The sequence below is a fragment of the Chenopodium album genome, chromosome 8, assembly GCF_948465745.1.
Source record: "Chenopodium album chromosome 8, dcCheAlbu1.1, whole genome shotgun sequence".
In the NCBI taxonomy this organism is placed as follows: Eukaryota; Viridiplantae; Streptophyta; class Magnoliopsida; order Caryophyllales; family Amaranthaceae; genus Chenopodium; species Chenopodium album.
In genome coordinates, this window is record NC_137841.1 from 66,616,509 (window position 1) to 66,630,565 (window position 14,057).

At 31.6% G+C, this 14,057-nt stretch overlaps 1 protein-coding gene across 2 annotated transcripts; it reads left to right on the plus strand.

Moving 5' to 3' along the window:
* The first annotated feature begins 4,206 nt into the window (after nucleotides 1-4,206).
* Nucleotides 4,207-13,947, plus strand: LOC145642045 (peptidyl-prolyl cis-trans isomerase CYP57-like). 2 transcript variants are annotated; one of them, XM_081693115.1, is made up of 10 exons: nucleotides 4,207-4,516; nucleotides 5,838-6,016; nucleotides 7,746-7,847; nucleotides 8,332-8,438; nucleotides 8,527-8,668; nucleotides 9,409-9,643; nucleotides 10,155-10,194; nucleotides 11,345-11,540; nucleotides 12,501-12,641; nucleotides 13,473-13,947. In XM_081693115.1, exons 1-10 carry the CDS (start codon nucleotides 4,297-4,299, stop codon nucleotides 13,611-13,613), a joined length of 1,503 nt encoding a protein of 500 aa, XP_081549241.1. In that variant the 5' UTR covers nucleotides 4,207-4,296; the 3' UTR covers nucleotides 13,614-13,947. The 2 variants fall into 2 exon arrangements, with proteins under 2 accessions (XP_081549241.1, XP_081549242.1); XM_081693116.1 differs by having other exon boundaries at nucleotides 11,348-11,540.
* The last annotated feature ends 110 nt before the right edge of the window (nucleotides 13,948-14,057 follow it).

A 14,057-nucleotide genomic window follows, 5' to 3' on the forward strand; every position in this document is an offset into this window, starting at 1 on the left:
TGTATGTAATAAGTGAAAACGTTTTTTCGGAGTACGAATGCCAATACAAAACTTTGATTGATTGATAAGTATTAAAATCATAAATTAGTTGAGGAATAATAAAGGTATGTGATAGGTTGATTTGGTATTTGAATTTTTTTAATTGTAACTTTTAATACACAACTTAAACAAAAGTAGACAAAAAATCTTTTTTATTTTTTTTATTTTTTATTTTTTGCTGTAAAATAGGTCATAAATTATTTTAAGTAAATAATTCTGGTTTATAGTTGACAGATTTTTTTAGAAATATTTGTGAAATGTTTTTATTTTTAATACAATGATTATATTAATAATTATTATTAATATGATATTTATATAAAAAAAATACAAAGTATTAATTTTGTAAATGATTTGTTTCTTTATTAATTAACAGATTTACTTAATTAAAAAAAATAACTAAGGATATATCAGGAGATGACACGTTTCATTGCTGGTATGTTTTTCAGTTACATACTAGTTTTGGTCCCGTGCAATGCACGGATTTATAAAGTATGATTGATAATAATAATAGTAAATTGAAATAGAATTAATCAAAAAGAAAATTAAATGACTTATGTAACATTTTTTTTCTAAAAAAAAAAAAAAAAAAAAAAAAAAAAAAAAAAAAAAATTAGTCAGCCACGATTCCACGTAGTCCACATTCATCAAACATTTTACAATTTTTTCTTTGTAGCATAACTGTACTCCAATTCCATCTTAAAAAAACAGGTAAAAAATTCATAGTCCACATACACAAAAGTAACTCTATATCTTCAATCATTTTATACTTAAAACTAAACCTATATTTTTGAGGTTTAGGTACAAGATGTCTACGCCATATGCTCCTTTTATATATTTTACATCCATATTATTCTCGAAAGTGGAATGTGAAAGCCCGCATTATCAGATCGTTTGACATTCAAAATACGAGACACGGTCGAAAAATATGGAAACTAATTTTAATTGATGTTACTATAACCAATATTGGTTAATAAATTTGACTTTTCCCAAAATGCCCTTCTCAATTTCCAAATTTCTAATTCACATTTTTTAAAAATAAAATTATTCACAATTTTTTTTTATAACACTTTATTTGTTCTTTTTTTCCTCCCTAAAATAAAGTAAAATGTTTTTTTTAAAAAAAATCATAACTGCTATAATTAAATATTATATATTTTCCTAAATAACTACCCTTATTCCTGTAAAAAAAAACCACCCTTAAAACTAATTACTCATGCCAAAGAGAAAAAAAATAACCACCAATAAAAACTATATATCAATGTACAAACACTGTTTTTTTTTTTTTGTTAAAATTAAATTGTTTTTTTAAATTAAAAAATAATAATAACTATTCTCTTTAATCATACATATATCTTAGGAACAAATATAAAATGGTTCATAATAAAAAGGAACATGGATGATCTTTTAGCCATATTTAATTTTTAATTTTTATTATAAAAAAAGTTATTAATTTCTTTTTATATAGGCACTATTATTTACAGAAATAAAATTATAAAATAACGGTAAATAAAATTAATAAATTTTTATATTGTACGCGCGTAGCGTGTACCTCTTAACTTGTATAAGTTAAAATAATTTGATTTTTCTATCTTATCTTTTATAACGAATTATTATTTATTTTTTATGAAAAAAATGACAACAAAAAGAAATGTTTTTGGAGCGAAAATTTTTAATATGATGTTGACACGTGTAATCTAAGAATTATTTTGGGATTACTTTAGTATATCAGTATAGATAGATTAGTACGTACCTCGGGCGATGCCCCGAGTTCCCTCCATAATATATTTCCATAGGTTTTAAAAATCCTATATTAATTGACTACTTATATTTTACTAATGTTTTGTGGCTTTAAATGTTTATAAGTGGACGAATAATTTAATTTTACGATTTTTATTGTTATTTTAACAATTTTAGTACTCATATAATTTATTCAAAACCCATAGTTCGAAAGTAAGTCTTCAGCTTCTAGAATATTGGGATTTTTTTTTGAAACACGATTGCTTATTTGGAATTTTAACTCTGGTGGTGATGCCCGATTTGTTTAGAATTTTAAAATAAAATTTTATCTATGTGCCAAATTTTAAAACATATCATTGATATAAATATTATTATGTGAGAGGTGTATCCCTTTTGATTAAGGATATTCTGACGTAGGATATCATTAATTTTTGTAAGAGCGCGATTCATATTATATATAGAACTATACAGTTTTAAATTTTATTGAAAATAAAACTCTAAACTAAATTTTTATCTTATGAAATCTATTTAAATTTATCCCACACTTTTATCATACGTGTCATACTAATAAATGATTGTTACTACGTAGTAAAAAATTAAAATGCCAAGTATCTCTGTTCGTTGTCGGTTTAAAAGTTTAGCTTAACTAGTTTTGTGCTCCGTGCGATGCCCGGGTTGTTTATGGAATCATATAACTAATATATAAAGCTAAACTTTTAGCCAGACGACGAGATGGCGACACTTGACGTTCCAATTTTTCGCCAAGTGTCGCGCCACGTAAGATAGACTTATATAGAATTCAATTTGTAGGATAAAAAATTTAATTTTAGAATTCTATTTTCAATCAAATTTGGATAAAATTTTAGGATAAAATTTTTAATTTAGAATTTTATTTTCGATAAAATACCAATATTTCATATGTACAAATTAAATTATAATTTTATTAATCATAGTATTTTTTTGGAGCGAAGGAACTAACTCAAAATGCACCACATCCATTATTTATAATATATTATAATCAATTAAAACAATATACTCCAATCTAATATAATTTTATTACTGTGTGTAGACCTGTCAATCGGGTCGGGTCACGAGTCATTTCGGACAGGGTCATTATTTCAGGTTACGGGTCAAGAAATGTTTTTCACCAATGTTATTATTATTAGTCATTACATACTATATAGTTTAAATCATCACAAAAACACATCAATTCCTAACTAATTTTGTATCAATGATATGTTTTAAAATTTGACATGTAGATTAAAAATTTATCTTATTCAATAAACAACCCGGGCATCGCACGGGCACAAAACTAGTTTTAAGATAAAATTATATTATAATTCAATTTAATTGATTGAAAATAGAATTCTAAATTAACTTTTTTTTTTAAAAATGTTTATCTATATTTATCCAACGTGGTACGACACTTGGCGAAAAGTTAAAATACTATACGATGTTGTCTTGTGACCTAATTATAAGTTTATTATTTGGTATTTTATTGACTAAAATTCTATCTAATTTGATTGAAAAAAGAATTTTTAACTACCTTTTTTATTTTATGAATCTATTTAAATCTATTCAAGGTGGCGCGACACTTGACGAAAAGTTAGAATGCCAAGTGTCACCATTTCGTGACCTTGCTAAAAGTTTAGCTTTATATATTAGTTATATGATGATATGATATTAGTTATATGATACATTAGTTATAGTTATATGATATAATTATTGATGAGTATTGATATGTAAAAAAAATATGGTTTTATATATGTAAAAAAAATAAATAAATAAAAATACAACAATTAAATATTGAAAAAATCAATTTATAAAAGTAGACAATTATGATAAATCCAACAACATATCATAGGATCATATTTATATTTTTTTTGTTGGTAAAAAAAATTAAGTCAATGATGACATTTTAATAATAAAGTTCTCAAATCTAATGCCCTGTTTGATTTTCCTTAATTTTGCTGAACTAAAATTATTTTTACTGAACTGAACTTATTTTTATTGAACTGAACTTAATTTTACTGAACTGAAATTATTTTTTATTGAAATTAAATTATTTTTACTGAACTGAAATTATTTTTACTGAACTTAAATTATTTTTACTGATTTTCTATACTAATTTTTCTTTAAGAAAACTGAATTTTACTGAACTGAACTTATTTTTACTAAACTAAAATTATTTTTACTGAACTGAAATTAATTTTGCTGAACTGAACTTATTTTTACTGAACTGAAATTATTTTTACTTAATATTATTTTTTTAAGATGAAGAGAACAGGGCCTAACTTTTAAAAAATACGGAGAGAATACTCCGTAATATACTACGTATTATTCATTGATACGAGTACAATTTTAACAATTAACCACGATACTTGGATACTAAATCAAAACATTTCGCTTAACAAAACGGGGGGAGTATTACTGTATTAGGAGGGCCTTAAACAAAAGCAACACAAATTACAACAAGCTGCAAAATCCTCTCTCCTAAATTGATCGGAGTTAGCCGGAAACATGTCGACGATATACGTATTGGAGCCGCCGACGAAAGGGAAGGTCGTAATACACACAACATATGGACCCATTGACATCGAGCTTTGGCCTAAAGAAGCTCCTAAAGCTGTTCGAAACTTTGTTCAGCTTTGCCTTGAAGGTTACTATGATTCCACCATTTTTCATCGCATTATTAAGGGTTTTCTCATTCAGGGTGGAGACCCCACTTCAACTGGCCTCGGTATTTTGTCTTTTCTCCCTCTTTGTCTTCTTAATTTTTCAATTTCAACTTGTAATCATTGAATTAGGGGTTTATTGTTGTTTAGAGTAGTGTAACTGAGATGGGTTTTCAATTTTGTTGTTGATTATGAGAAAATGAGGTTTAATTTTGAATGGGTACCTGAAACTTGAGGGTTTTTGTGATTTTTGATCAAATTTACTTATTTTGAGCATGTAATGATTGAATTTGAGCTTTAAATTTGTTTATGTAGTAATACTGTGATGGGTTATTATTTGATCCAATTTACTTGTTTTGAGCATGTAAATATTGAATTAGGTGTTTAATTTTGTTTTGGTGGCAAAACTGTGATGGGGTTTCAATTGGATTGGTGGATATGAAGTTATCAGGCATTTGTTTGTAATGGGTACTCATAAAGTAGAGTGATTTTGGAGGATTTTGAATTCTTTAAGAGTGCATTTGAATCAGAGATCCACTTTGATGGTTGGATTGGAGAAATATTTGTACTGGGTAGCCTAAAATTTTGAACTTTATTATTTAAATTGTTTGCTTTTAGGGTTTGTGAATTTCAATATGATGTACTTCATGATCTTATAATTGCAGTATGCTTTCCTTTTTTTTTTTTATATTTATTTTATATTTATTTATTTTATTTATTTTTTTATTTTACGAGCAAGAACAAGCTGGTTTTAGTTCATGTTTGATGGTTTTAGGGGTAGAATAATATTTTCTTTTTTTGCTTGTTTAGGATGGAAATTGAAATTAGGAAAAATAAGTGCTACTTGTGTTTTTGTGAACTTGTGATTTCATTGTTTATATTCTTACTGGTTCTGCATTCAACATACTTGCCATTTTACTTCTTTTGGGCTCGCCATAAAGACGATTGCACCTTTAGAGAAGTATCAGAGCTTAAGCTGATATGTAAGTGAGCTGGCTTAAAAAAAAAGTTCAGACTACTTAAAATAATCTGTCATTACATCAAGGACTTGGCTTATAAAGTTATAATGAAAGTAGATTTTGGATAAATATGCCATGCAAAACATTCTCTTACATAATAAACTTCAGTTGCTGCATTGAGGATGTTGAGTTGCGTTCTTTATACATCTTAAAACAAATACTGTTAAGATACTGGCTCCAATAATGATGTTAAGATATGGAAATTATAAGGATTTTCATTTTCTTAAAATAATGGATGTTCCATCTATATGCTGTATATATCTATTAGTAGTGCTTAGTAAACGATTACTTGCTGTGTGCAGCTCTTGGATTTAATTTTGTATCATGCTGATTATCAATATCTTGATCAGCAATTTATTGTGGTTAGGTGGTGAAAGCATATATGGTGCAGCATTTTCTGATGAATTCCATTCTCGTCTACGTTTCAACCATAGGGGCTTGGTTGCGTGCGCAAATGCTGGTTCTCCACATACAAATGGAAGTCAATTTTTTATGACATTGGACCGTTGTGATTGGCTTGATAAGAAAAATACGATTTTTGGAAAGGTATGGTAATCTTTGCCTTTAATATTGTTATATTTATACTCGTAATTACGAAGAGACCGTTCTTGAGCACTGAGCCGCATTTTCTTCTTTATACAAATATTTCTTTTCCTCATTTGGTTGCCCTGGTTGTGGTTGGTTGGACACAAGGGAAGACGTATATTCAAAAAATAAAAAAAGGAAGAGATATCTGTTATTCTGTTGATACTTGATACTCCTACTTTTGAAGGAACTTGTGAGTTGAATTAAATGGAAACTTAGATGTAGGTTTTGTAGCATCTAGATAATCAACATATTGTACATTGATAACTTTAGGAGATGCAAGCATGATGCAGGAATAAAGTTATAAGCAACCTTTACAAAGATCAGATCTGAATTTAGTGGGTGACACCTGAAGTTGATATGCTGCATATATTTATGTTTTTTCTGGCTCTAGGGCCTCTAGCTGATGAGTCATTTGATAGCACACCCTTAATTTATCGATCTTAAATTATTAGAATGTCCCATGTTTGAATTTTGAATAGATCACTCCTTTAAATCTCTAGATTCCAGTTTCTTGGTACAAAGCAGATTATTTCTTGGCTGCCTTGCTTTGGCTATTTTAGTTTTTATGATTATCTCATTTAAGTACATGTCAATTAATTTTCTTACTGTTCATAGATCTAGTGACATGGTTCACTTGTTTTAACCTTAGGGGATAGTTATTCAATAAAAACAGCAGTAGTGTATGTTCCATCCTTGTGTTGGTTTTCAGAGCTCAAGAAGTATGATAATTACGCCATCTAATCAAGCCTAATAAAGAGGCTAAGTCATGTAAAAAAAAAGCATGTTAATTGAATGTTAGTCAGGCAGTCAGGGTGGCTTTTGAAGTTGGGAAGATAATTAGAAAAAAGATTTGCAACTGTTACCCTTGTGATTATATACCTTCATGCATCAGTTATTAATTGACAATAAGAGTTTTTTTGCATTAGAATGCTAGTCAGTCAAAAGTGACCAAATTTGTGGCTTTAAATGAGTTTCTTGGAGAAGAAATTATAGTGGTTTTTATATTGTACTTTATTACTACCATTCGACCCAATTGGAGATTTACTAGAGGTCCACTTAGAACATGCACAAAGTAAACAATTCATAGTCCATTTGCATGCTTTGTCAGAGAATTGAGAAGATACAAACCTACTAAGTTATAAGCTCATTTGGTCTTGTGATGCTTCATATATTTCATACACACCCCTGTAACCTATATATATCTATCTTGTTACCATCATGAAAAAGCCTTATGTCAGAAATTGCATAATCTTGTTTAACAAGAGAAGTGAATGATATCCTTGGTATTCCCAATTGTGAAATACTGACAGAGGTGTTGATCTGGAATGAAGTTGTTTTGCTTTGCAACTAGGTCTTGCCTGGAAGTTTAAATGGTGTAATGGTAGCTCTTACTGAAGGAAGAAGGGGGTATTCTTCTTTCTGCTGAGGACTCTTGAGATGTGTCTTGTCTTATATTCTTGCCAGCAAATAGCAATTCATGTTCCTTAATACTATGATTGTTGATTTTAACTCAAGCATGTAAGTGGTTACCACAGATAAGATCAAGAAACTAAAATTGGCTATGAAAATGGGTGACAGATTTATAAGAAAAGGCTAAGCTATATTTCCCTTGACGGTGTCGCATAATGTATTCTATATTTCTCTTTTCATGTTTTCTTGCAAGTTACATTGGTATGTCGTGTTGCAGGTTACTGGAGATTCTATATACAATCTTCTCCGGATAGGAGAAGTTGAAACTGATAAGGATGACAGACCCTTGGACCCTGCTCCAAAGATAACATCTGTTGAGGTTTGGTTCTGCTCATGCATGCCATCTGTTTCTTTTTATCCGCTTGTCTTCAGAACCTCAAGGTTGAACATAATCTCTCACATTTTTAAGCTAAAACTATGGTAGCTTCGTTGTATTCAAAGTCTGAGGCCATGTGAATTCCTTGATTTCTCTCTCTCTTTCTCACATGCGCACACTGTCACACATTTTTTTTTTTGACTCACGTTGTCACACGCAATTTGAATACCCTTTTATTTATGTCTAATTATACCTCGACATTATGTTTGAGGGTAGTTGCTGAGACAAACAGCAAGTGTATGATCTCCCACTGTATCCCTTTATCTGATAAAGAAAAAGCCTCCTTCAAACTATTAATTTTTCTTAACTGGCATCGGTTGTTGAAGATCAAAAAGGAAATGGTTGAAATTCGGACATTTATTTATTTTTTTTCTTATGGGATTTAGGCTTTGATTGATTGATTGGTTGATTGATTGATTGTAAGTAGGTTATATGGAATCCCTTTGAAGATATTGTCCCAAGAGAAATATCTAAGAAGTTGCCTCAGTTGGAAACTGACAAAGAGAACAAAGATTTGAAGAAGAAACCCGTGAAGTGAGTTTTCCTGGATGTTGACAATTTTCTTTCATATCTATGCATATATGTATCATTTAACCATTCAAGTTGTAATTTTCTGATGCAGAAAGCTGAACTTACTTTCATTTGGTGAGGAAGCCGAAGAAGATGAGAGGGATTTGACAGCTGTGAAGCAGAAAATTAAGAGCAGTCATGATGTGTTGGATGATCCTCGTCTACTGAAAGAACACAATCTCACTGAAGAAATGGTACTACTATACCTTGGTATCTTCTTGAATTGTGAACATATGTCCATTTTTACCTACATGTCCTTGAGACTACTGCCTTTTGAAGAACTAAATTGTTTATTGAAGTCAGCTTGCCAGCGTATCATTTTTATAGTGAATTTTTAAACAATGACATATTATTTATACATGTGCCCACATGGAGATAGAGAAGAATAGATTTTCCCTTTCTTTGTTTGGTTTTTAGGAATGCAATAAAGCTTTTAATCGGAGAAGAAAATTATTATGGCCCATGTCAAAGATTTAGGAAAATGAAAAAAAGTAATGCTGTAGCGTAAACAGGAGTATTGGACTAAGGTCTAAGGGGACTTCATTCATTCAATCTTTGTAATAAACTTCAGGTAATAAAGTAAAGAAAACAAAAAAAAAAAAAATAAGTCCTGACTCCTTAGATAGTGAAATATAATTCTTTACAGGACATATATTAGCCAAGTTTTGTCTTTATGTTGTTATTAACAATAGAACAAGTTTCATGGGCTTGCTTTTTCGGACTTGAAGTATGGTTGATATGTTTAATTGATCAATTCTAAATCTAAATAGGGATATTACTTGCTTGGCAAATACTTCTCTTGGGGATTCAAATAATGTTCTATATATCGAAAATGTGACCATTGCACAAATATACATTATTGTTTTGGCCTTTTGGTGGTCTTAACTTTGGCTCAGCTAATAATTGTTGTCTTTGCTAAACTTTTGTCTATCAGAATGCAGATAAACTCAAGAGTGCAAGGGATTTGCAATTATCTGTGAGAGAAGCTTTGAATTCGAAAAATCAGGAGTCACTTAAAGGGAAACCTGATGAGTTATCTGGTTCTCGTGCTTTAAGTGACAGTGATGAAGATGAAATAAGTTTTGATGGACGAATGCGTGAGCAGATTTTGAGGAAAAGAATGGAGATTGGTGATCTCCCTACTAATACTAAGCAAAAGTCTCAAAGTGGTATGGCTACTTTATTATCTAAATTATTCACTCATGGTGGCCTTGGACTGAGTCATTTTAGTCTCAAACCTACTTACAATTGCAGATATTGATGTGCATGTAGGCATAGCCTGATTAGAAATGAGAAAAGTGGGTAGAAGTGGATAGGGATTCCCCCTCTATGTTGTTGTCCAGATTACTTTCACTGTTCAATTGTACTCCCTGATGAATGTGATGATAGATAATCATGCTCAAATTTTCAACTTTCTTTTCATAGTTCCAGTTTATTATTCACATTCCTTGTCAGTGATTGGTAATTTGCATTTGCCTAAGCATCATCCATCAAAACTTTGAAGTTGGGAGATACCCTGCCTCTTATCCCTCCTCCCTTCCCAAATTAGTTTTACCTTGTAATTTTGTATATGTTCATGCAGTTGTACAATTCCTGATTTGCAACTGTACTGCTATGTTCTAATATTCACCGTGTCAGCATCTTTAACTTAGTTTCTTTGTCTTCTGTTCTTTATATTAGAGAGATCAAAGTCCACGGATCAGCAGAAGTCAGCCTCAAGGTAAAAACTAAAAGCCTTACCCTGATTATGTACCTAATTTCATTCTAATTTTTTCTTGATGCTGCACGTCATTTTCTTTGCTGCATCTAAGATGCCTAGTGCCCTAGTGATGAGAGCTTGGTAAAATATTAGGCCATATAACAGACATAAAAATGCGCCTAACACATTGTCATAGAACTGAGAGACATAAAAGTGCTTCTAGAATAGAAATTATATGCAAGAGAGGAAGTGAGTGAGAAAGAGGGCTTTGGAGGATGTAGATGGGGAGAGTAACAGAAAATTCTTTAATTTTGATAGTTCAATATTTTTGGTCGACAATTTGAAGTTCACTTTATTTTATAGGTTACCTACTTGGAATCTCTGTTATTCAAGGAACTGAATTATTGGTCAGCTAGTGTGCTATCTTTGGAAGTCCTGTGCCTCATGGGATTTTTTTTAAGTGTGATAAAATGACCAGGTAGCCATCGCCCAAAGATTGAACTAAGAAAGATAATTACTCACCATTTTTGGCTTTGTTGTTATAATTTATCTTGCTGTTGCCCGAGAGGGATCTCTTAACTATTGGTTTTTTTTTACAAATCTCTAATAACTTTATAAGTTACTGTTTAGTTTCTGAGATCTGTGGTTGCTTAATATCAATTTCAACCTGCAGATATTAACTTACAGTGATATTTCTGGGGTTGCCAAGTTTTTCCTTAGAAACAGCAGATTGGTGAGATAACATTTATGTAGGTGGCGCATTCAGCAGTAAAACCCTTTTCTCTGCTTGTTTAAAGTGGGGCGTATAATTTTAATTCTTGGTCGTTGGACTCTCTATTCGTTAATGCTGAGATCTTGCAAGAAAAGGGATAGTTTCACTTATTATTGTGCTAATTAGGTTGACTTGTCTAGTAAATTTTTAAGCTCACATGCTTTAAGTTGTTTGAAGTATGATGACGGAGACTACATTAATTGCTGTTTGATAATTTCACAATGTTGTTTCAGAAATCAACTGTGTTTCTGGGTTAATCTCATGAATTTAATGTTTTAGTAGTCATGTTCACAAAATTTCAATTGTGTTGTGAGCTCTTTGACATGCGGCATTGTTGCCTACTTCGTAGCTTAAAACTTTCTAGTTTGTGACAGAACACTCTTCTGGTGTTATATCCAGCAGGTCAGATCCTGAAAGTTCAGATGACCAAAGAAAAGTGGGAAAATTGTCTATCAGGAAAAAGGGAATTGGATCTGAAGCTAGGGCAGTGCGTATAGTTAATGCTGACACGGACCTGCAGCTGTTAAATAATTCTGAGCGAGAAAGATTGTTGCAGAAACAGAAGAAGCGGAGACTGAAGGGACGTGAAGATGATGTATGTTATCATTTCTCTTATCCTTCAGTTCCTATCCTTGCACTATTTCTTTCTTGCACCTTTATTTATGCAGCTTGGTATTGTAAAGAAAGTGTTAGCAGCTCTGCACCTATAATTGTCCTCAATATAGTAAAGGTCTGCTGAAAACACTAGCACATGAAATTTGTGTCTATGAAAGTATTGCTGCCTCCATTTTCACATGATGTTTTTGTTTGTGACTTTGTTCTACCCACTTACTGTAGATTCACCAAACAAGGACATATTGATAAAGGTGGGTGGTTGTGAGAAAAAAATGAGTTGTGGGGTGAAGGGCAAGATTGTCAAAAGTTTTATGTCAAAAGGAATAAAGTAGAAGTGGGTATAACAAAAAACACCTGAAATGAAAGTGGGTAGAATAAAAGGACGGAGGTGGTATATCCTTGTGCGTATGATAAATGTTGCTTCACTCTCTTAGATCATTAAGATTTTGACTTAAGAAATGAGTAGCATGACTGACAAACTAATTATATGCAAGCATGTATCCAAAATATGGGCAGTCTTATGTAGTTATTCAATGTAAACATAAATACATAATTATTCGAATAATCCTATGTATCATAGATACTCTTCATTAAAGCACCACTTATGCTGCTATTGATGCCTTTTAGCTCTTTCCCCCTCTCCCCTTTTTTTGTCAATGACTGGAATTATTAACTTTAAATGGAAAAGATGAACCATATTTTTATACCATGTATAACATCATTGAAGCTCCTTAGTACTCTCCAATGAGACAAAAGACAGGGCAAAGAGGGGTAGAAATATGTCTCTGGTCCTGTTTCTTTTTCTTCTCTACTTATACCTTGTATCTTTCTTTGTTCTGGCTTTGCAATTGCTTCACAGCTGCCTGGTCATGGCTGGTCTTTCTTTCAAAAATATCTGGAAAATTGACACTGTTCGGTGGTTTGCATATGTGCTGTCCAGGTACTTGCCAAACTTGAGCGGTTCAAAAATTCGATGGCCAAAAAGCATGTTGAACCGAGTGGCAAATCCGAAAGTGGAATTGATGAAGATCTATCTGACTGGAAAACTGTCCACCTGAAGTTTGCACCTGAACCTGGAAAGGTTATCTTCCCTCTCCCCTTGTGTTATTACTAGAATTTTTTTTGTCTGGTGTTCAAATTTTCCAATATTGCCATTTTCAAATTGAAACTCAGAAAACAAACTTCTCTAAAGTAAACATCTGAAATAACGCTATACAATTCTTACTTGGATAAAGTTGTGATGCAGATTCCTTAATAAATAAAAATGTACTGCATTTCCACCTAGAACAGGAGCTCCCTTTAGAAGTTGTTATGTACATGATGTTCAGTTATGAATCTTATGATTATACTTGAAAAAGTTTGATGATCCAGGATTCCAGGATGACTTTCTCATTGCTGATTAAATACCATTTACCTTGGAATCCTAAGAAATGCATCATATTCATATTTCTTTTTTCTTTTTGTTTGGGTGAAGGGGGAGAGGGGGGGGGGGGGGGGGGGGGGGGGGAATTGTAGAAGGGGGCAATACATTCGATAAACAATTATGAGAAATGAGTTTTGAAATCCTAGATTGTCTGCAGACCTAATCTTTTCTTTATACTACGTAAGAGACCAGATAATGACTGAAAATATGGGCTGTTTCATAGGCTGCTTTGTGTTTAGCTTTGTAATGTGTTAACTTGCATATATTTGTAAGGATCTTTTATTTATTTATTTATTTATGTTTTTTAAACTTGATTACAAACATTTTATCATTTGCTTGAAATTTTAAAAAAATGGTATTACATGTGAGGAAAAAATACTGATGAATACTGACAGATGTAGGAGATTGTTCAACTGCCATTCTGTGCTTAGAAAGTAAGCTTGGATGTGATGATTGATGTAGGCTTTTTGTGTGTAAATCTGTGTGCAGAATAACATGTCACGGAGTGAAGATGCCAATGACTATGCTGTGATTGATCCTCTTTTGGAGAAAGGCAAACAGAAATTCAATAGGATGATAGCAAAGGAAAAGCGACGAGAACGTGAATGGGCTGGGAGATCCCTGACCTGATTCTTTAAACTTCCTCCAGAATATAGCCATGTGATTCACAAATTCCTATGATCCTGTTCTACACCTCTTCATGTTGAAGATGACGGCCAAGGGATGATCCTGCGCTCGAAATACTAAAAGATAAATGGAATGCTTTTCACAAGAATATTGCTTCCAGTCGCACATATTATGTCCTTGTATCTGATGAGCACAAAGTTGGAGTAAATGTCGATTTGTGAATGTATACAATCAGACTGTAATATAATCTCCCCTCTTCAATGATATTCTTGGTTCTGTACTTGATGGTTTACATTCATAATTTTCCATTTAAATAAATTATTTATATTTTCTATGATTTCCCACAGTATAAAGAAATTCACTTTTGAAGGAAAAATGACTTTAAATACTTCCTGACTTGGGCTGAGCCATAACATTCAGGGTACCAAGCCCAATAAGCCCAAACCC